This window comes from Crocuta crocuta, unplaced genomic scaffold (assembly GCF_008692635.1).
Source record: "Crocuta crocuta isolate KB4526 unplaced genomic scaffold, BGI_CrCroc_1.0 scaffold231, whole genome shotgun sequence".
NCBI lineage: Eukaryota > Metazoa > Chordata > Mammalia > Carnivora > Hyaenidae > Crocuta > Crocuta crocuta.
In genome coordinates this window covers 7,066,168-7,090,988 of record NW_027528357.1, presented here as the reverse complement: position 1 = coordinate 7,090,988, position 24,821 = coordinate 7,066,168, and the positions used below count along the sequence as shown (strand labels likewise).

The following is a 24,821-nucleotide window of genomic DNA, read 5'->3' as shown; positions in this document are numbered from 1 at the left end:
CCCCCCCACCTCCCGTGACCTGCCTTGATTTAAAGTTTTTCCTTCTTTTGGAACCTTGGACTGTTCTTTCCAGATGCAAGAACGCTTATCTAACTTCCCTTTCAACCCTACTTCACAGACCACCCTTGAAATGTTCTTTCCTTTAAAATTCAGTACATGTTAGAATGATCTAGAATGGGTTATCTTCTCTCATTATGTCAGAACTGACAGGATTTCCGGGTATTGAAGTGGTAGTTTCCCTTTGTTTTACCCTTCTGCTTATTACTTGGTTACTATGAAGGTGGAGAGAGCAAAGGAAGATTGCTGTTTCTGGAAGGAGCGGAAGATAAGGCAGTAACTCCAGGAGTGAGGGAGAACACAAAGGGATTGGATGAGGTGGTATGGTGCTGTTCGATTTGGCATATTTATGGAAAGAATTTCTGTAACCCTACAGCTAATGTTGGTAGAGTGTCAGTAAGGGTTGGCAGAAGCCCTTCTTGTAAAGATATATAGCACATCTGACAACCCTGGCTGTTGATCAGAGTCCTTGGGGAACTTTGTAAGTAAACATACCAATACCCAGGCTCCATTCCAAATTTACGAAAGAATTTCTGGCAGGTGAAGCCTGGAAATCTTTATTTGAAAAAAATACACTCAGATTTGAAGGTTCTGTGTGCTTGCAAATAGCTGAAAAGAATGGGACAAGTTTATAAACCTATTTCTTTCTCCTTTGCCCCCTTTTTTTGAGAGCTAGGTTCTGTCATTGCGTAAAGAATGGAATGAATTTGGGGTTCTTAATCAGAGATTTTACTAGTTACTTGATGCCTGTTTTTCTCACTCTACTCCTCAATCTTGTCTGCACTGCCTACCTTACTCCTGCGGTCATTGTGTGAGCCAGGAATATGTGACTTTATAGGAGTTGTGCCTGTGAAGGTTTGTTGTGGGAAATGAATGATAGTCTGAAATTGCTCTGTTTGGTGCAGCAGATGGAGATTATTGCAGAAATACTTTGAGATGTTCAGGGCACAATGTATTGCTTTAATCTGTCAGTATTCATTGTTATAATTTGATGCCTTTCCTGTGCTTGTGCTGGCAGTAGGTGGACAAAAGGGAAGGTGGGAGATCAAAGTGAGAGGACGTAGGTGTTTCTAGACAGAACTCTTACCCTTTGGGTCATTGACCTCATAGAACTCATTGTAATCTACAGCTCTCCTCAAAATTCCATGCAGCTTGTTCTAGTTCACTTCCCTTGTGGGACAGCCTGAGCACAGGAGGGTCAGAGAGAGAAGGAGACACAGAATCTGAAGCAGGCTCCAGGCTCTGAGCTAGCTGTCAGCACAGAGCCCGACGTGGGGCTCGAACCCACGAACCCTCAGATCATGACCTGAGCTGAAGTCAGATGCTTAACAGACTGAGCCACCCAGGTGCCCGTTGTGGAACATTTTAAATCAGACTAATTTGGCCTGATATCAAGGGTATGGAAAAGAGAGTGGAGATAGTTGAGAATCTTTTTCTAATCATCTCATTGAACTTGGATTTGATTAGACTAAACATAAAAATGAAATGTAGGATAGATTTTGTTGATAAGAAGAATGAACATTTAGTGCTTTAGCACCCCATCTTCTCCTTCCCCCCACAGACACACATGCTGTAAGGTTCTGCCTGAACAATGAATTAAAGAAGGCAGAGGGGGAACAAGTTTTATTTGGAAAGGCTAGTAATGGTGGAACAGGCTCTTGATTGACTAGAAGGAGTTTGGTAGGGAAATACAATTATTTTCAATAATCTAGTTTACCATGTTATTTGCTCTTCCCTTTTCACAAAGGACAAACCTATCCCTTTAAAAGTGCTTAGATTTAGCTACAAAATCAGTTTTTGATTCATAGATAGTAAGAGATGAGGTGATAAGAATTTTGAGTCACTGTGGATCTATTACAAAACAAATTTTCATTGAAAATTGAAATGCAACGTCATCAAAGGATTTGCCCACAGCCTATTCTAATCAAAGGAGTAGGTTCATTATCATTAGAATAATTTCACCAAAATATAAATTCCTTTATAATCCTCTTTTATTCCTTCAAACAGCAGATATTGAATGGTTTCTGTATGTCAGGTACAAAGAATACCAAGTACTCTTTCCTGGGGACTGTTAACAGACTAGTGGAGAAGACCTAAGCATGAATGTGATCTGGAAGCAATTTAGTAGGAAAATTTTATGTGAGCATTAAGAGCAGGTGTCTAAATCAGCCTATGACTAAAGGGGAGATTTCCTGGATGAAGTAATATTTTAGGTCAGAACGGATTATTCAGCGCGTATTGGGGAATACCCTGATTAGGTTTACCATATATGCAGAGGCAAGGAGGAGTTACAGAGAATGACTGTCTCCAGATTACAAATTTTGACTGGAACCAAAGGATGAGTGTGGTAGAGATAGAGCCTAGAGGTCTTTGGCAGGAACTTTCTGTGTAAGCCAATTTGAACTTTTTCCTGAAAGCCATAGCGACCTGTTCAATAATTTTTGGCAGAGGGAACAGCATGATCACATTTCAGTTTTAGAAAGTTGACTTTAGTAGCAGGATCCAGCTTTGGTGTAGTGGGGAGACTTGTGAAGAGGGCATTCACTGATGTGTCAGAGAAAAAAAATCATTAGAACCTGAACCAAAGGTAATGATAGCGGGAATGGAAGAAGAGATTCTTGACATTTTAAGGAAACCCATGTAAGATTTGATAAAGTCCCGTAGTTCAGTATATGTATGTGAATGTGGAATACATGGAACTAAAGCTATGAGTATGGAAGTAGCCACTGAGGGAGGTCTGTAAGTTGGAAGATAGTAGAGGGCCTAGATACGGCAAAGTGCTGGAGAATACATATTTAAATCTGGAGTACAGTGCAGCTTGAGAAGGAATAGACAGGATAGGAAGAAAACCAGGATAGAGTGACATGGAAATTGAGAAGAAATATAAGGAGACAGTAGTCAGCAGTGTTAGTTGCCTTAGAGTGGTCAGATGTAATATTTTTTTCCTTGTAAAAAGCAAGGAAACATAAATTAAGAATATTAAGGTTGAGTAGGTATTCGAAATAAGGTTTAAGAAGAAGGCACAGACTGGCATACTAGTAAGGTTTTTTTTTTGTTTTTTTTTTTGGTGGTTTCATTTGTAATGAATGATGTTGTACACCTTAAACTAATATAACATTGTGTGTCAACTATACTTCAGTAGTAAAAATAAACAAAAATCCCATTCTCAAGAATACCAAAAGCTTACTTTGATAATTACAGCTTTATTTCTTTTGAAAATTAAAATAGTTTTGTTTTTTATTTATAAAAGTGACATAATTCAGAGTGCAAAAAATAATACAAGGAATGAAGTGAAACTCACAGTCCCAGTACCAGATTGTAGTTGTGAGCAGTGTGCTGTATCCTTTCCAAAGGTTGGCTGGCTAAGTTGGCTGGTTAACTGATTTATATGTCTTTATCTTTCTATCATCTATCTATTAATATTTGATTGACTAAATGAGATTTAGTTATTTAGTAATTTAGATTTGCATCTTTTTCCCTGTCCCTTCTACTTTGTTTTGAAATTAGTTCTATTTAGCAAATTCAAATAGTCCAGCCAAAGGGAGATGAGGAATAAGCAAGCAAGTTCTATTTATTTCTTTATTTTGAGAGAGAGAAGAAAGAGCAGAGAGAGAGAATCCCCAGCAGGCTCATCACTGTCAGCACTGATGGATGTGGGGCTAGAACTCAGGAGCTGCAGGATCATGACCTGAGCTGAGCTGAAGTCAGACGCTTAACTGACTGAGCCACTCAGGTACCCCAAGAATAAGCAAGTTTTATATGTGAGGAAACTTGGTGCTTGGTGGTACAGAAGAAGGAACGGTAGAATTGGATATAAAAGACTTAAGTAACTATGTACTTGCCACAGTTTATAATCATAACATTTTTGAAATCAGATGATTTGACTAATGTCCTTGTCACTGTAAGCTCTGTTTTAAAGGCAGCAACCTAAGTCTCCTTTTACTTACTGAAGCCTACTTACTATACACTTGCGGTATTGAGTAAAGGAACGAATGAGTTTGTGTGGGGAGGCCATAGCCTATATTACTTGCTCAAATCATTTAACTTCTTTTCAAACTGTTTTCTTGTCCATAAAATGGGTAGAAACATCCTACTTTACAGGATTGTTGCAAGAACCAAATTAGGTAATGTTTGTGAGTAATAATCATCTTGTATAGTATTTGTTTTTTTTACAAATGTAAAATTATTATTATTTTGGTAACTATAGCATCTAACACAAAAAGCTAGATTGTTATCACAAATGGAAAAGACTATATTTCAAGGTTTTTGGCCCATGTATTTAATATCAAAGGAATTATTGTGAATGAAGAATATTATAATATTTTATTTTATTTTTTACTTTTTAAAAAATGTTTGTTTATTTTTGAGAGAGAGAGACAATATGAGTGGGAGAGGGTCAGAGAGAGAGGGACGCAGAATCCAAAGTGGGCTCCAGGCTCTGAGCTGTCAGCACAGAGCCTGATGTGGGGCTCGAACTCATGAATGGTGGGATCAGACCTGAGCCGAAGTTGGACGCCCAACTGACTGAGCCACCTAGGCTCCCCTAATTCACAGTTTTAAAGGTACAAAAGGAAATATGTTTTTGCAAGTCACTATTACCTTATATATCCTTTCAGAGTTATATATATATAGAAGAGGTTATAAATACTATTTTTTTTGTTTTTCACAGAAAGAGCATTCTATATGTAGTCTTTTGTGTCTTTCTATTTTCATGTTACTATTTTGGAGTTTTTTTTTTTTTTGAGAGAAAGAGAAAGTGAACATGAGCAGTGAGGAGGGACACAGAGGATCCAAAGTGGACTCTGCCCTCACAGCAGCAAGCCCCACATGGGGCTTGAACTCACAAACCATGAGATTGTGACCTGTGCCTAAGTCAGATTGAGCCACCAGTCACCCCTGGAGATCATTTTATATCAGTACTTATATACATATCATGGTTGTAAAATTTTCTTCCTTTATTCAGCCAATACTGAGTGTCCATTATGTGCTAGTAGATTACAGATACTAGGTCTGTAATATTCAACAAACTAGGTAAAAATCCCTGACCTCATGGAACATATTTAGTGTTCTAGTATTCCATTGTTTGATGTATCATTATTTAACAATTTCATATTGATGAACATTTAGGTTGTTTCTAATCTTTTACTGTTATAAGTAATGCTGCATGATTAAACTTGTATAAATGCCATTTCACATATGAAAGTTTTTCTATAAGGTCAATTCTCAAAAATGAAATTGCTAGGTCAAAGTGTAAATACAAGGGAATGTGTCAGCTCTGTCACATACGGATGATTGCCTTTCTATAAGGAAGTGTTTTGTACATGGATGATGCTTATGGTTTTGATCTGAAAACTGAATTCTCTCTTTGGGTTAAGTGATTTAACAGTTTTGGGATTAAGGTGAATTGCCATTCATTGCTTTAACATATATTAATGAATGCCTCCCAGATGCTCAGCTCTGTGTTATAATGCTGGGCCTACCAGGGTAAACAAATATGATACCTGCCCTTTAAGCTGATGTTGGTAAGACATATTTTAATTCAAGTAAACCCTCAGATAAATGTGTAATTACAAACTCACAAGTTCCCAGAGAGAGTATAAGGAGATCAGATCTAGGGTGGTTGATGGGTGGATGGGTAGGTAAATTTTTGGGGGGATATAGTATATACGCACAAACCTGCCACAAGTATCTGCATGCACATAATGCTGTAAATCCAATCAGATTAGGGATTTTGTCACTTGTGGTGCTTGTTGTGAACCTAGTGTTGTTTAGTAAGTACTTAATGCATATTTATCAAGTTAATATGCATTATAATATATGCACATAATTAAATACTTTTTTTAATGTTTATTTTTGAGAGAAGACAGTGTGAGAGTGGGAGGGGCAGAGAGAGGAAGACACAGAATACGAAGCAGGCATCAGGCTCCAAGCTGTCAACACAGACCTGTCAGCACAGAGCCAGATGGGGGGCCTGACCTCACAAAATCATGAGATAAGGACCTGAGCTGAAGTCGGACGCTTAACCTACTGAACCACTCAGGCAGCCCATATGCACATAATTTTTACAAGTCTGGGTAGGTTTATTATTTTTGCTTTTTAATATATAACTTTTTTTTTTAAGTTTATTTATTCGGGGGGAGAGAGAGAGAGTGCGGGGGGTTGGGGAGGCAGATAGTGAGACAGAGAGAAAGAGAGAATCCCAGGCATGCTCCATGCTGTTAATACAGAGTGTGACGTGGGGCTGAGAGAGCATGACATGAGCTGCAAACAAAAGGTTGCTTAACTGACTGAGTCACCCTGCTTCCCCTCTTTTTTTTTTAATTAAAAACTTTTTTAAGTTTTATTTTTTATATTTGAGTGAGAGAGAGAGACAGAGCATGAGCAGGGGAGGGGCAGAGAAACAGAGACAGAATCTGAAGCAGGCTCCAGGCACCTTAGCTGTCAGCACAGAGCCTGTGTGGGGCTCAAACTCACAAACAGTGAAATTATGACCTGAGCCACTGAGCCAAAGTCAGATACCCAACTGACTGAGCCATCCAGGCACCCCCCAGCGCCCTTCTTTTTTATAGAACTTTTAAGTTAAACTTATTTCAGATCATTGTAGATTCACAAATAGTTATAAGTAATAAAGAAATCTTGTGTACTGTGACCCCGTTTCTCCCAGTGATAACATCTTGTAAATATAACTAGGATTTCTACATCAGTGGAGTAAAGATGTAGAACTTTTCCATCACCACAAAGATCCTTCATAAAAGCCCACCCACTTTTCTCTATCCCACCCCACCCCTCAACCTTTGCAAGCCCTAATGTTCTTATGCTATTTCTGTAATTTTGCCATTCAGAGAATCTTGTATATTGAACAACTCTGTAAATATGGTAAAAACAATTTAATTGTAGGGATGCCTGGGTGTCTCAGTTGGTTAAGTGTCTGACTCTTGGTATCAGACAGGTCATGATCTCGCAGTTTGTGGGATCAAGCCCCAAGTGGGGCTCTGTCCTGATAGTATGGAGCCTATTTTGGATTCTCTGTCTCTCCCTCTCTGTTTCTCTGCCCCCCACCCCCACTTGCACTGCTTTTTGTCTTTTCAAAATAAATAAATAAACTTAAAAAAATGTGCACTTAAAATGGGTGAATTATATGGTATGTGAATTATATTTCAATAAAGCTGTTACCTTTTCAAAAAAACAATGTTATGTGCTGTAATGTTATATAAACTGTCATCTATAGGGTCTTAATGTAAAATCTTGTCTCTTCATGCCTTTTACCTGTAGTTCAATTGGATTGTTTGCTTTTTAACTGTTGAGTTTTGAGACTTCTTTATGTAGTCTAGATACTAGACCCTGTTTGATAGGTAATTTATGGTAATTTTTCCCATCTATGATTTGTCTTTTTATCTTTTTAATAGTCTTTTGCATAGCAAATGTTTGTAATTTTTATGAAGTCCACTTTATCAATCTTTTCTATTGAAAATGTGCTTTTAACATCAATTAACATCAAACGTGTGTAGCTCTATATTGTGAATATTTTCTCCTATTTTTTTCCCTAAAAGTTTTGTAGTTTAATATTTTACATTTAACTCTATATATTAGCTTCCTAGGGCTGGTGTAACACATTCTACAACCTTGGTGGCTTATAATAACATATTTATTTTCACCTAGTTTTAGATGCTAGAAGTCTGAAAGCAATTTCCGTGGGCCAAAATCAAGGTGCTGGCTAAGGCCTTCTGAAGCCCTTCAGAGACACAGCTCCAGTCTCTGTCCATCTGAACATGGCCTTCTCTGTGTGTTTGTGAAATCTCACTTTGCCTCTGTGACAAAGTTGCTTGTGATGGCATTTAGGACCCACCTAGATAATCGCAGCTAATTTCTCCATCCCCAAATCCTTAACTTGAATCAGGTCTGTTGCAATATAAGGTAATATTCACTTGTTCTGGGCATTAGAAAGTGAATATATCTTTAAAAGTTTTTTCCCATACTGTTTTGTTTTATTTATTTTATTTTTTTTTGAGAGAGAGAAACAGAGACAAACTGATTGATTGTGAGTGGGGAAGGGACAGAGAGAGAAGTAGACACAGAATCTGAAGCAGGCTCCAGGCTCAGCGCTGTTAGCACGGAGCGATGTGGGGCTTGAAGCCACCAGCTGTGAGATCATGACCTGAGCTGAAGTTGGACGCTTAACTGACTGAGCCACCCAGGTGCCCATAAAGTGAATATATCTTTATATGGCAATTTCCCAGTTTACTACAGTCTAGGATCTGTTTTAATTTTTGTGTAAGGTGACAGACTTAGATTGAGGTTCATTTTTGTGCCTGTGGATGTCCAGTTACTCTAATATCATTTATTGAAGTCTATCTTTCCTCCATTTTAAAGCACATGTTGCACCTTTGTTAATCATTTTTGCTTCTTCTTTTTTTTTTTTTAATTTTAAGTAAACTCTGTGCCACCCACAACACACGGGCCTTGTACTCACAATCCTGAGATCAAGAGTCACGTGCTCTGCTGACTGAGCCAGCCAGGCATCCCAGCCATTTTTGCTTTTTAAGATATATTCTTGCCAGTCTTTAAGAAGCTTCTAATAAAGCCCTGTTTTGCCTTTATTACTTTATTATGTGTATTTCCACTAAAAATCTTTGTTTCTATTTTGAACAAAGTTCTAAGTTAATTCTAACCCTTATTACTTTTTTAGTTTTTTATATGAATATTTTTCACTGTTTTTGACACTATCAGTAATCTTTAGTAATATTATTATTTGGAGAGTTTATATACAGTTGTTATGTGTTGTAAGTTTGGAGATTAATTGAAGATTTTCTAAAAAAACAGTTTTGTCATCCAAAGTGATTTTTATTTCTTGCTTTTCTCTATTTTATGCCTTTGAGTCTTGTCTTTCTAGCCATTGCCAATATTTTTGAAAGTAGTAAATAGAAATTGCTGTATTTGTTTCTACTTTTTAGTAAAACTTCAACATTGAAACATGTTTTGTACTTTTTAAAAATAGAATCATGCAGTTGTAGTCTCTTGTATCTGGCTTCTTGAGCTGAACATTATGTTCATCCATATTCATTCTCATTACAGTATCCTATAGTTTTCATTTTGTGAATATGCTATAATTTGTTTATTCATTCTTCTGTTGATAGATATTTGTGTAATTTTCAGCTTTTGGTTATTACCAGTAGTGTGGCTGTGAACTTTCTAGGAAATGTCTTCAGATCATATTTGCAGTTCTGTTGGGAATGAACTTTGGAATGGAATTACTAGTGGGCACTGTCAGTGTTCCAAATGGTTGCATTAATTTTCCAAATGGTTCTGTCAGTTTACACTCTTCCAGTGGGAGTGTAGGTTGGCTCACATCTTCCCCAACACGTGGGACTTTCCACCTTTTTCATTTTATTTTGTTACGTATGTAATGTTACCACATTTTTATTATTTTATTTAATCAGTAAGTGGGCTTTGAAGTTTTGCTTTATTTTATCCCCTCCTTCTAAATACAGCATTTGTGCATCTTGGTTAAGATCTAATGTTTTGTGTTTATATTTTATTTACAATTGTTAAATTAGCTTATTGAATAATTTACTTTCTAATCGTTACTGTTCTACTTGATTTCTTTCACTCAAGCATCATCATTCAATGAGGATACATGATTATTTCTTGTAATGAATTTTGCTAGTATGAACTTGGTTGACGGTTTTCAATTCTGTGAGAGGAAATTTTAGCCTAATAGTTTGGTGACAGTTTTGCTTTCATCTGTTTATTATTTCTCTTTGGTAGCTTATTGGACTTGGCTTCTCTAATATTACTTACCTGTCTCCTTTTTCTCTCTTTTTCTTTGAACACTCCTTTAAATGTTTATATTTCTCTAGATTGCTTGTTTAGTGCTCTTTTGCACTTTATCTGCTCTCCATATTTTCCTCCCTAATTTCCAGATCCATATTTCCAGTTCTTTACTGGATATCATGCATTGAGATTTTTGTAGGCACTTTGAACTTGGACTTATCTTTCCTCTGTCAAAACAACTTTGGCAATATTTCTTACTTGGTTAATATAGTCACTTTTTACTCAAGTCTTCTAGGTTAGAAATGCTTATTTTTCTCATTCTCCCACAAGTTATTCTCAAAAAGTTCTGTTGACTTTATTTTTTAACATAGGAAGCTCCCTGAGAACTGTGTGTCTAAAATAGAAATCCCATTTCTCCTACACCTGCCTTAGTGCAGACTTTATCATGGTCTAGACTATGGCTCCAGTTAGTCTTGTGTTTTTGTTTTGTTTTGTTTTTTGTTTTTTTAATCTCGCTTTTTTGGTTTGTTTCTGATTCATCCTCTTTTTTTTCTCTCTTTTACAATCCCTTTGATTAGAGTGCAAACACTGAAACAAAGAATTTAAGTTAAAAATTTATTTTTCAAAATTTATAAAATATATAGACCATTAAAATTTAGTTTTTAAACAATTGAACTTACAAATGATGGTTTTGTAACTTTGTAGTTTTTATACTTTCTGAAATTATCTCGTAACACTGGTTATTTTTTAAACTAGTTTTTAGTTTGACAGCTGAAAGGTGGTATCTCGGTCATGTTTACTTTGCATTTTTTGACTCCAGGTTATAATGAATATTTTTAATAATTTATGGTTTCAGTTGGTAATCATATCAAATCCTGTGTTAGTGATATTGGCTACTATTTATGGAGTATTTTCATAACTGTCAAAAATACTGTGATAAACATTTTACTGTATTACCTATTTTAATCCTCTGATTAAGCTAGGTATCTATCAACTATAGATACTTTTTCATTTTGTGGGTGAGGGAACGGATTGTAGGGGAGAAAAGTGACTTGTTCAATGCTGCATAGTTAGGAAGCTTATTTCCTGTGATCCATTATTATACTAGTCACTCTCTACTTTTGTTAGATGAGAAAGATTGAATATTTGCACTTTTAGAGGATTGGATTAAATGTATATGGACTTTGGACCCCATTTATGAATGGCAATGATTTATCTAGTTTTTTTTTTTTAAAGCAAAATGATCAGGTTGGGTATTTGCTTAAGTTAGGAGAGAAGAAAGATTTTAGTGAGTGTGGTTCTAATTAGAATGTTTAGATATATTTAGAGTTGGAAGGATCCATAAATATTTCTCAGACTATTATTTCATTGCTTACTGTTGTGGGAAATTTTCATATTTCCTGACAGCATAAGTTTGGGAAATACTTATATTTTCCCAGGTTTCCCAGAGAAGCTTTAACTTTGTTTATCCTAGAATTTTCCAAATCAATTTGTGCACTATTTTATGGTAGGCCTATTCATGTTCATGTCTTATGAAATATCTTGAAATACATCAATTTGAGACAAAAGCTGATGTGATCTCTTTTTGATTTTATAAGGGGAGGAGAGAGATCCACTGTGGCTGACTATGTTGCTTGAAATCACACAGCCACTAAATGACACAGTTAGGATAATGACACAGTTTAGGATAAGCCAGTCATTCTTTTGTACCATGCTTCTTCTGATAATGTTATATAATGTTAATACTTATTTTTCATGTATTAAAAATTTTAAAGCAGGGGCGCCTGGGTGGCTTAGTCGGTTAAGCGTCCTACTTTTGCTTAGGTCATGATCTCGCGGTTTGTGGGTTCGAGCCCCGCGTCGGGCTCTGTGCTGACTGCCAGCTCAGAGCCTGGAGCCTGTTTCAGAGTCTGTATCTCCCTCTCTCTGACCCTCCCCTGTTCACGCTGTCTCTCTCTATCCTAGAAATAAATAAAAATATTTAAAAAAAAAATAAAAAAAATAAAAATTTTAAAGCATAATTGAGTGTAGTTTCATTTATATTTCTATCTAGTTCATTTGTTAGCCTTATACTCTGAGAAGTACACGTACAGTTATTAAAATTCTGCAGTTTATGGACATATGAATAGCCTAACTCATTTAGCATTGAATATATATCCAAAACCACTTGTTTGTGTTTAATCATAGAAATGAAAAGAGTCTTTTTTCTGTAGTTAACATGTCACAAATGTTTGGTTTAGTTTCTGTAGAAAATGTTTCCTGACTGCAATGAGAGAAAGCGGAATACATTGTCCCCTCTGTCGTGGAAATGTGACTAGAAGAGAAAGAGCATGTCCTGAACGGGCCTTAGACCTTGAAAATGTCATGAGGAAGTTTTCTGGTAGCTGCAGATGCTGTGCAAAACAGGTAGAGTAACTGTGACCTAGCTCTTTGCAAATGAAGGTTCTACTCTGCTTTGAAAATAAAATTCCTGTTTGAGTTTCCTCGGTACAGGCTGGTTTAAGGAGAAAGAAGTTACTTAAATTAGGTAGAGAGGTAAAAAACAAAAACAAAAACAAAAACAACCCACCTGATTATAGATTTTACTAGATTTATAAACATATTGAAAACAGAGACTAAAAGATACAGTCTGTGAATTTGTCTGTGAAAGATGCCATGCTAATTTTTAGCATGGCATCTTTCTCAAAGTAATTGCTTATTGATTACCTACCTACTAAATAAACTAAGTGAGCAAACTGGCGTTTAACTCATTTAAACCCCATTCTGGTACAAATCATGATGTTAGCATCGTTATTGCAATTTTGTACATAGAAATGGGCCAAATAGAAGAAGTCTCTAGTTGCCTGCTTTACTCATGTATTTATGTTTTTAAGAAATTACCAAATAGTTTGTGAAAGACTAATTAATTGTTAAGGAACAGGTGAGAACATCAGGTGTTGGCAAATAACTGGCATTAATTCTCCAGTCTGGATTTTATTCTGTCACTTGGACAGGGAGTGAAATAGTGAGGGTTGGTTAGGCTTTGAGTATATCCATGTGTCTATTGATTTATTGCAGCTACTTTTTCAAACAGCTAATAAAGTCAGTGAGCAAAACCAGTTGCTATTTCATGCATTCACACGAGTCAGATCTGCTTGTCCATCTCTTTCAGGGAGGTGTTAACTGACAGGGCAATGAAGTGAAGCTGGAAAATAACACTTGAGAGATTCTGACTCTACTCCTCAGTGAGAAACTGAAAAATGTTCCAAGTGTTAACCTGGAAACCTCATTTTTTTTAAAGCATTTTCTGACTCTGCCAAGTTGCACTGAAGAATAAAGATATAGCCAGGACTTTGAGGCAGTGTATTACTGCTTTTAATATATTTTTTTTTGTCTATTATTACTAGTAGAGTTTCAAATGTAAATTTATTTGCTAACATTTTTTGCAGTGAGTTCACATCTGCATCTAACAGACAGAAACTTATCACTATTTTCAGTTTCTACTTAAGAATTAAACCATTTACTTAAAAAAATCTTGTTTAAATGGAATATTAAGTTGGTAATGTTTATTTTGTTTTTTACCTGTTGACAATATCTCATATCTTATGACTTCTATTTAAAATTAAAAGTCACATTACGTTTTGATCAATAATTTACAGATTAAATTCTATCGCATGAGACATCATTACAAATCTTGTAAGAAGTATCAAGATGAATATGGTGTTTCCTCTATCATTCCAAACTTTCAGATCTCTCAAGATTCAGTAGGGAACAGGTAAGCAATATTTATTCTTAAAAAGAATTTTTATAGTTGAAATGGGATTGTTTGGGGGAACTATGTGATAAGGTGTTTTTTGTTTTGGGGTGTGTGTGTTTAAATTCCCAAGTAACAGAACTATAATATTTGTCTTCAAGTTAGTTTAACTTCTATAAGATTGCATCTGGGACAGAGACTTCTTGGTATACTTAAGCTTTTGTTATTCAGAAATAATTCTTTTAAAAAAATCTACATTTCTGTGAATAAAAAACATGACAATTGAAGGCTGTTTTCTTTTGCAATTGAAATTACTTGAAAACTAAAAATCCCTTTCAACTAAAATCTTTTTTATTTGCTATTGAGAAATAGAGTTTTTTCAAATTTTAATTTTCATAATAAAATGTCATATAAAAGTGAGACTTGATACTATTAAATTCTTAGCTCTATTTAGTCCCTCTCTTTTCTTAAATTAGATTTTAGTTTGATTTATATTTTATTGTCTGATGTATGTATATTAAACATTTTTATGAAATATATTTTACACAAAATAATGAGCAAATGCACATGTATGATTTTAACAATAGTGATAATACAAATACCCACTAACCCAAATTAAAAAATAGAACATTCTTCAGGGTCTTAGAATCTTCTTGTGACCCCATGTCGTTTTGAACTGCATACCCCCAGAGGTAACCACTCTCCTCGTTTTTAGGTTATTTATTCCCTTGCTTTTCTTTTTTTTTTTTGTTGTTTTTTTTTAATGTTTTATTTCTGAGAGAGAGAGAGAGAGAGAGAGAGAGACAGCATGAGCAGGGGAGGGTCAGAGAGAGAGGGAGATACAGAATCTGAAACAGGCTCCAGGCTCTGAGCTAGCTGTCAGCACAGAGCCTGACGCGGGGCTCGAACCCACGAACCGTGGGATCATGACCTGAGCTGAAGTCTGACGCCCAACTGACTGAGCCACCCAGGTGCCCCTCCCTTGCTTTTCTTTGTAATATCACCACCTATGCATGTATCCCTAATACTGAAGTGCTTAATTTTTAAAAACTCAGTAGCAAGCACACACATAGTTGTGTAAGGAAATGCAGTATTGGCAGTGTTCTAGAAAGGCTTCCAGGAGACAATGTGTTAAGCAGTCTCGAGATTTTATTTGAGTAACATTTCATTTCACATGTTGCTAATTTTCAGTAATTAACCATTATTAAGCACTCATACTGTAGACTTCTCTGCTCCTTATTTGAAATTGTTCTAGTGTTTAGTAGTTTTCTGATTGCCCTATTCTATAATTTTTTTAAAAATTATTATTTTTTTTATGTCCTTCTTTTATTTGGAGAGAGAGAGAGAGCGAATGGGTGATGGGCAGAGAGAGAGAGTGGAGACACAAAATCTGAAGCAGGCTCCAGGCTCTGAGCTGTCAGCACAGAGCCTGACACAGGGCTCAAACCCACGGACTATGAGATCATGACCTGAGCCTAAGTCCGATGCTTAACTGACTGAGCCACCCAGGCGCCCCTAAAATTATTTTAAGTTTTGTTATTTATTTTGAGAGAGAGCAAGTGGAGGAGGAGCAGAGAAAGAAAGGGTGAGAGAGAATCCCAAGCAGGCTCCATACTGTCAGTGCAGAGCCTCACATGGGACTAAATCCCATGAACTGTGAGATCATGACCTGAGCCGAAATCAAGAGTCAGATGCTTAACCGACTAAGCCACCCAGGCGTCACCTCCCCCCCGACTTTTTTTTAAGTAGGCTCCATTCCCAATGTGGGGCTTGAACTCTTGACCCTGAGATCAAGAGTCACATGCTCAAAGCTCTACTGACTGAACCAGCCAGGTGCGCCTGTAAGATTCTTTTTAGATTCTCGTTTTACTTAGTATCATCGGATGAAATGGGTTCTTTCCTTCAACCCTGTGCTTTCTTTGTTATTGTACTTCTGCTATATTGAAATTACTCAACAATTTGTTATTAGCCCAATAGATTATTCTTAAGTGTGAGGTGGTTTGTTTTCTTTAACATTGTGTTTCCAGTACTTATCAAAGTTTCTAGTATGTATGATTTGTGCAGTAACTGCTTGTTAAAGGACCAAAGTTTCTTCTCAGGAGTCTTATGCCTTCTTCTCCCTTACTTCTTAGATCCAGCGTTCCTCCTCTTCTAAAACTATTGTTGCTTCCCTAGCTCAAGCCCTCATCACTCTCAACTGTTGGCAACCGTCTTTTTGTAGATGGTCCTCCTCTAATGTGTTTTACGTGCTATTGCCAAATTGTTATTTCAGAAGTACAATTTTGATCTCTTTCTCCCTGTCCTTAAACCTTCCTCCTTGTTCCTTCTCAGTAACTTAACCATGCATGACCTGATAGCATTGTTTCTCATCCTGGGTTCCAAGGGCCACGAAGGATTCTCTGAACTACCTAAACTGCCATATGTTTTGTGTATATGCATTGTTCTGGAGAAAGGACATTGAGATTCTCAAGAAGTTCCATGATCTAAAATCCAACAACTGGTTTATAAGACAAAATTCTTTATTCTGAAGCCCTTTTTGATCTGGCACTTGCCTTGCCCTTTTTTGGCTTTTTTCTTTCTTGGCTTCCATCATTGCATCATATGCCTTAGCCATGTTGAATTCTTCAACCATATGCTTGTCATCCTTGAGAAGCAGTATAAGTTAGTGATTAAAAAAAAAAAAATGAACCTTGGAGGGGCACCTGGGTGACTCAGTTGATTAAGTGTCCGACTTCAGCTCAGGTCATGATCTTATAGTTCATGGGTTTGAGCCCCATGTCTGGCTCTGTGCTGACAACTCAGAGCCTGGAGTCTGCTTTGGAATCTGTGCCTCTCTCCCTCCCCTCCCTCCCATGTGTGCTCTATCTCTTGCTCTTAAAAATAAACATTAAAAAGAATTTAAAAAAACAAAATGAACGCTTGGAGAGACTGCCTGGGTCCCAGGCTCTGTCACTTACTAATTGTATGATTTTGGCAAGAAACTATGCTTCGGTTTTCTCATCTGTTTTAAAAAAGTGGATGGTAATGATACTATTCTTACCTCATTGGGTTGAAAGCCAATAAATAGGTTAATAAAGGCAAAGTATATTGAATAGTAGTACCTTGTTTGGTAAATGTTAGTTTTTAATTATCACCCGTATTATTCCCTCACCTATATATTTTTACCAGTAATAGTCCCTTTTGCCAACACCCCAACCCACACTTTGCCAGTCAGTGCACTTTTTCTTCTCTTTGAAGATTTAGACCAAGTGTTAGATCTGTGGAATCTTTTCTGACCTCTAGAATTTTTCTTTCTTTGTTCTCCAACTAGACCCTCTAACACTTTATTTTATTTATTTGTTTATTCTTTTTATAATCTAGAATGGGCTTCTTGGTCTTACTAATTTTTATATGCTATGCAAAATTCTAATTGCAATGGAAAAATAGGGTTTGTGTATGGATTATTAGTAAGGAAAATGATGATGGAAGGAAAAGAAGGTGTTTGTTTGTTTGTTTGTTTTTAATGGTAGGAAATAGAAGACATGAGGCCAGAGTATAGTCAAGGTCTTGGGAGGAAAAAGACAGTATGCTCAAACTAGGTAGTTTGAGGAGAATTTAGTAAAGGGACTATTTTCAAAGAGTAGGTTGTTTGGTACACTGTGTGAGCAGCTCTATCACAAGGAGTGGTGAGTGATGTACTCTGGTTCAGGGGAGGGAGGAAGTAGATACCAGAACTTGGAGACCGCTGTATGGACAGGACAGTTGGAGAGGGATGCAGACCGCTGAGGCAGTTTTGCTGGGAAGGAGTCTGGGAAATAAGTATCCTAGCTCTCCTCTTGCTTTACCCTCCCAATCGCCCACTGGGCTGAAGCCAGCTGGGAAGCCGAGGAGAGCCTGTTGATGCAGGTTAGTCTCTCAGGACACAAAGCATAGTGCAAAATGGAGAGAAGATCTGAAGGGGCAAAAGATACCCGGCAGTGATAGCCAAATATATTGTAATATCCTATAAACTATATTTCACAGCTCCAAGTAGCTAGGACAAATAAATATCCATTAAGTTATTGACATTGTCTATGATATTGTAAACAAAGTAGTTTCTAATAAGAAACACAGCTATTTCTGATACTAAAAAAAAAGTGATACTGAAATGATTTTGCCTACAGCATCCTCAAAAAAAGAAACTACGCAATTAAATATCTTTTCTGTGGTAAATACAAAACAAGTTATGGAGGACTCTAATTTAAAGACCTTCAATGTAGCATATGATAATGCTTTATTGCAGCTTATTAAAGCTTTTCTTCCAGGGACTTTTCTCTGATAATTCTGACTTCATCCAGGTGTGGTGGTAGAATAGACTGGATCTATATATTCATGTACTTCTCCATGAAGATTATTTGCTAGCAGCTAAGTTTTTGATAACATCTCAGTTTGGAGAATGTAAGGTCTTACTGTCTGTCAAGTAACTGGAGAGCGGATACAGTTTATATTGTTGATGAAGAACAGAGCCATGTAATTAAGAGCTGACGATTTGGTGGCATTTTATGAAAATTAATTTTTTTTTTTTTAAGTTTATTAGAGAGGAAGTGTACCTGCTGGAGAGAGCAGGGGAGGGACACAAAAAGAGAGAGAGAATCCCAAGCAGGCTCCATGCTGACAGTGCAGAGTTCAATGCAGGGCTCCCTGCTCATGAACCATGAGATCATGGCCTGAGCCAAAATCAAGAGTCAGATGCATGGGGCACCTGGGTGACTCAGCCGGTTAAGCATCCGACTCTTGATTTTGGCTCAGGCCGTGATCTCATCATGTTTCATGAGTTTGAGCCCTGCATCTGGCTCTTATCTCTCTCTCTCCTTCTCTCTCTCTGCCCCTCCCCCACTTGTGCGTGCACTCTCTCCCCTCTCTCTCTCAGAATAAATAAGTATACATTTTAAAAAAAGAGTTGGACACTTAACTGACTGAGCCACCCAGGTGCCCCGAAAATTCATTACTTTATTAATAAAACCTCTCCGTGGCACAGTCAAGGGACTCCCTAAAAGTAGAACACATGTGTTTTCTCAGAATACAGTTGACAGTATTCCTTCATAAGTACAAATAGATGATTTAAACTCTGAACCCCATGGCTGTGGAAATTCTTAAAGAGGTGTTTGCATGTACCTATCTCAGAAGTAACAAAATTTCAAAATAAATCCATAGATTTTTGTACATTCTGAACTGCTGGGAACACTCTACATGTTATAGAATGTACATGGATGAGCAAAACATAGTCCCCTTTTATGTATATGTAGGCAGTATGAGTAATCCAAAATAAACTAGCCCACTAGTTTCAGTCAGATCATTCAGGATAGAACTTTTAGTGTATAGTAATAAATATCGAAGGATGTTTAACAAAATTATTGTATTAGTATGGGGTAGTTTGTCGTAATAAATACGTAGCACTGCTAGTTGTTTAAGGCCGTTTCTAGCTCATAACAATAAATTCTGGTTTTAATGTATAAGAATGTATGCGTTCTGTTTTCTTTAAGCCTCTATAAGTGAGGACGAAGAGGAGTGGGAAGGAAGATGAATGTAACCAATCAGTAAGATACTAGACACATTTTATCTTCCTTGGAAATTGGTCTGTTTGTAGGTTTTTTCTACTAATTTTGACTCTTTGTAAACATTAATAAGTAGATATTAGTAGGTTCATACAGTTTAGTCCAGATATAGCTCTTCACAAAGATGGAAAAAATTAAAGTTGCAAGCAGTCTTATGTTGTCATCTTCCCTCCAAGACGTTGAACATTTTAAGTGACTAAATCTTTATTAAGGAATCTGTACAAGTATTAGATAAAATGGCTTTTCCTTATTCATAAGCCTTCTTTATATAATATTGATGATAATTCTTTATTATATGCATTATAAGTGTACATATATATTTTTTACTCAGAATTAAATATTTTTTGCCATTTTGTAAACCACATAAACATAGAACTTGAGGTTTTTCTTTGTATTTTTAAAAGACTAGAAATGAGATACTGTAGTATTTTGAAAACTTTGCTTTACGGATTATCTCAGTTTAATTTAGCATTAAAAGGCATAGTCATACATAATTTTAATTCTTTTTTCGTTTATAAAAAAATTTTTAATTAAATAATCTCTACTCCCAGCATGGGACTCAAACTCACAATCCTGAGATCAATAATCGCATGCTTTTCTGACTGAGCCAGCCAGGCGCCTCCTTCCTTTTTTTTTAATTTTGGAAAACATATTTAATATGAACTAGTTAGATATCCTCTTAATGTATTTTTAAGTGTATCAAATAGTATTGTTATCTATAGGCACAGTATTGTACAGCAACCTGTCTTGCATAACTGATGTTTTATACACGCTGACTAGTAACTCCCCATTTCATCCCCTTGTAGCCTCTGGCAACCACTATTCTCTTCTTTGCTTTTATGAGTTTGACTGTTCTACTTACTTCATTTAAGTGAAATCATGCAGTGTTTGTACTGTGACGGGCTTATTTAACTTAGCATACCATGAGGTTCATTCATGTCATTGCAGGATTCATTCATTTACAGAATTTCCTTTTAAGGTTGAATAATCTATTATATGTATATACCACATTTTCTCTATCCATTCACATCTTTGTTTCTTTATGCATTCACAAGATTGTTTCCTGCTTTTTGGCTATTATGAATAGCACTACAGTGAACATGAGAATGCTAATATGTTTTTACTATCCTTATTTCTGTTGTTTTGGTAAATACAAGTGAGATTGCTGGATCATATTGTAGTTTTGCTTGTTTGTTTTTTGTGGGGGACCTTCCCTACTGCTGTCCATAGTGGCTGCGCCATTTTTGCGTTCCCACCTACAATATACAAGGGTTCCAGTTTCTCCACACTCTCACTAACACTTGTCTTTTGTTCTTTTGATAATAGCTATCATAACAGGTATGAAGTGATAGCTCATTGTGGTTTTGATTTGAATTTCCCTGATGATTAGTGACCTTGGACATCTTTCCATATACCTGTTGGCCATTTGTAGATCATCTTTGGAGACTTATTTATTTAAGTTTTTAGTCCATTTTGTAATTGGGTTGGTAGTATCTTTGCAATTGAATTGTAGGGGGTTCTAATGTATTTTGTAAATTCACTCTATCAAATACACGGTTTACAAATATTTTCTCCCATTCTGTAGGTCATGTTTTCACTTGTTTCTTCCTTTTCTGTGCAGAAGCTTGTTAATTTGAGGTAGTCCTACTTGTCTGTTTTTGCTTTTGTTTCCTGATTGCAAATGTGTTTGTTCAGTTTTTGGCCAGTCTTGCTATATATTTCTATGATTTTTGCTTTTTGTGTCATGCTTGAGAAATCTTTTCCTACATCAAGGTTGTAAGATATTTTTTTCTTCAACCTTTAAAGCTATGTTTTTCACATTTGTTTTGGGTGTATAACGTGACATAGGAAAACTTTTCTTCATGCAATTAGCCATTTGTCCCAGTACCATTCATTGGGTCCATTTTTCCTCACTGATTTACAAAGCCATTTCAGTCCTACACATCTCTGTATTCTGTTCTATTGGTCTATTTGTTTATTTTCTAGTATCAGGCTTATCTTAATTACTGTGGCTTTAACAGTGAGTCTTAATGTTGGGTAAGGAAAGTTTCCCACCTTGTTTTACGTACAAAATAGTGTCTGCTGTTCTTGATCCTTTGCTATTCCATATGAATTTTAGGATCAGACCTTTGAATCTCCTGAAAATCTCTGTAGAGATTTTGGTCAGGAGCGTTACTAGAGGTTGAATTTATTGAAATCATACATTAATTTGGAGAGAATTGACATCATATAGGACTGATTTTTCCCTCCCCACTCTCTCATTTTTAAAAAATATGCTAAAAGAGGGGTACCTTGGTGTCTCATGTTTGAGCATCTAACTTTGGATCAGGTCATGATCTCATAGTTCTTGGGTTCGAGCCCCTGGTTGGGTTTTGCACCCACAGCTCCAAGCATGGAGCCCACTTCAGATTCTGCATCTCCTTCTCTCTCTGGCCCTCCCCTATTTCCACTCTGTCTGTCTCTCTCAAAAATAAATAAACATTTAAAAAAGTATTCTAAAAGAGATCTGTTTATCATATGTGTAAATATGTTTTATTATATCTTTTCCAAACTTTATAAGAGTTTTTGTTTATATACAAATGGTTTTTATTTCCTGTTTCATAATCTGAGTGGTTATTACTAGTGAGTATGAATAGTACACATTTATACATTAGGGTTTTATTTTGCAGCTGTTGATTTATTAGTTCTAAGAGTTCCAAATAATGGTAGAAATTTTTTAGATTTATTAAATGGAAAATTATTTTGTTTTTTAATACAATTTTATCTCTTATTGCTTCATGTCATAATTTGTTGCATTAACTAAGATCTCTATCTGATATTAAATAGAAGACACCTTTTTCTTGTTCTTTATTTTAAGTGAGAATGCATCTATAATTTTCTATTATGATTACTATGGATTTTTTCCTAACATAACATAGTTATTATCTGTGTCACGATGCTGTCACTCTGAACTTAAGATTTCCTCCTTAAATGTTTCTATTCAAATTGAATCTTTAATGGAATTTAAAAAAATATATACATTTGGCTCCATTCCCAGATATTGTGATATCTAGAGTCTAGGCATTTGTATTTATTTTTTATTTTTTAATGTTTATTTATTTTGAGAGAGCGCATGAGAGTGGGGGAAGGGACAGAGAGAGTATGAGGGGAAAGTAAGGGAGAGAGAGAAATCCCAAGTAGGCTCCAGGCTGCCAGTGCAGAGCCCTGTGCGGGGCTCCAACCCACAAACCATGAAATCATGACCTAAGCTGAAATCAGGAGTTGGGTGCTTATCTGACTGAGCCACCCAGGCGCCCTAGGCATTTGTACTTTTAAAAGCTTTGTGAATAATCAGAGTTGTTTTTGTTTTTGTTTTTGTTTACATTATGGAGATTGAATTTTATTGGATGGTTTTTCTGCATCAGTTGAAATCATCTTTTTAAATTTTAATTGTTAAGGTGCTGTCAGTAATAGGTTTTCTGTTGTTGAACCCATTGATGCATTCCTGGAGTAAATGAGTAGGGTGCCGGCAGTAGACATGGTACAAGATGATTAGAAAGGGCTGGAAGGATGATAATGACAGTTATAGTGGAAAATAGAGAACTATATGGGTGATGGAACTGAGAGAAAACATTTTAAAAGGGCATTGAATTTGATGTTAAAATGTTTTAAATCACTTTTGTGACGGCATACCTCATTAATGAAAAAAACCAAGCCCTGAGTCCTTTTGTGTGTGTGTGTGTGTGTGTGTGTGTGTGTTTATTTAAAAACTAGGCATGTATTTTTACAGTACTGATACTTTGTTATAAAGCATGCAAAATTTAAGTGAGATAAAGATGAAATCATTACTTTAAAAATAAGTTTTGCTTTATTTAATGTTATAAAATATTTTATTCTTCAAAGTTTAATTAATACTTTTAATAAAAGCCAGTGTTGTTGACTTCCTAAAATTTTTTTTTAATCTTAGTTTAACACTGTTACATAGTCAGAGATTTGGAACTAAGTTCACTTTACGGGGATACTTGATTTTGATAACTGTCATGGCTGAAAAATATACCCACCATACAAAAGATACAGATCTAAATGGAAGAAGTATGTCATAGGTTGAAATTACTAAAATGTTCAGTTTCACTCACTAAATGTCAAAAGGGCTTTTGTTGAAATTTTCATCTTCCTTAATGATGTTGCAGTTGTTCTTAAAAACCAATCAGAAGTTGTTACAAGGTTTTTTTTTTTTAAGTTTATTTATTTTGAGAGAAATGAAACAGCACAAGTGGGGGGAGGGGAAGAGAGAGAAGGAGGATCCCAAGCAGGCAGCACAGAGCCCTAGGCAGGGCTTGAACTCACAAAACTGTGAGATCATGACCTGAGCTGGAATCAAGAGTCAGACACTTAACTGACTGAGCCACCCAAGGCACCACTGTTAAAATGTTTTCAAAGGGCACATTCAGAACCCAGTAATTATGTTTATTTGGAAGATATTTTTAATGTTTTTTATTTTATTTTTTTTTTAATTTTTTTTAATGTTTTTATTTATTTCTAGGAGAGAGAGAGAGAGACAGTATGAGCAGGGGAGGGTCAGAGAGAGAGGGAGTCACAGACTGAAACAGGCTCCAGGCTCTGAGCTGGCAGTCAGCACAGAGCCCGACGCGGGGCTCGAACCCACGAACTGCGAGATCATGACCTAAGCGAAAGTCGGATGCTTAACCGACTAAGCCACCCAGGCGCCCCTTTTATTTTATTTTTAATTGTATGAGAGATAGAGCACAAGTTGGGGAGGAGTGGGTGGGGGTGTAGAGACAGAGGGTCTGAAGTGGGCTCTGCACTGCCAGGCTGACAGCAGCAAGCCCCCATGTGCAGTTCGAACTCACAGACTGTGCAATTATGATGTAAGCTGAAGTCAGATGCTCAGTTGACTCAGCCACCAGGAGACCCTTTATTTGGAAGATTTTATTTTTTAAAGTTTTAAAAAAATAAACTCTGTGCCCACCATGGGGCTTGAACTCATGACCCTGAGATCAAGAGTCGCATGCTATACTGACTGAGCCAGCCAAGTTCCCTTATTTGGAAGATTTTAAAAGTAATTAGAAAAATCTGTTACCATGTTTAAAAATATAGATTTGAGATTTTTTTAAATCGGTGATACATACTGTTTCTGGTGACAAAATCATCATATATTTGTGATAAATTCAGTCTCCATAGTTTGAGTTTATAGTCTTCACATTGTTAAAATACCACTTTTACCTAAAGAGACAGATTAGTATCTGCTGGAAAGGTGCAAAAATAGTGGTTTAATAGTCTCTTTGAGTGTGGAAACTGGGAAGCTTGCTTGCTCACTCAGCCTAAGACAGATCTGTCTGGAGAGGTAAGATGGTTATCATCATAGAAGGGCTGGCATTGGAAGGGTGTCTACAGCAAATACAACTTTGGTGTACACAGCTTTATTATGAAAGACAAAGTTTAAAAAATCAAAAAGAAAATAACATCTATTAGGTAGTACTACTGCTTGGTTTTGTTGTTGTTTTTCGTTCGTTTTTTTTTAAAAGAAAAATGAATAACCAGTTTTCTGAGTTTAACAACTTTTAACTCTGGTATTGAGACATAAAAAAATCTCTGCATGGTACAGTTTTTCTGCTCACTTGTTTTATTTCTGTTTTAATGTCTCTGCTATTGAAATGCCTTGTTTCTATAAAATTGACCACATTGAT

General features: G+C 36.2%; 1 protein-coding gene across 1 annotated transcript in view; it reads left to right on the top strand.

Annotated features, from left to right (window-relative positions):
- RNF138 (ring finger protein 138) overlaps positions 1 to 24,821 on the top strand; it is a 31,090-nt gene that overhangs the window by 571 nt on the left and 5,698 nt on the right. The window contains exons 2-3 of the mRNA XM_077753828.1: positions 12,069 to 12,234; positions 13,467 to 13,582. Coding sequence (XP_077609954.1) covers positions 12,069 to 12,234; positions 13,467 to 13,582 — 282 coding nt within the window. The remainder of the gene's footprint in view (positions 1 to 12,068; positions 12,235 to 13,466; positions 13,583 to 24,821) is intronic.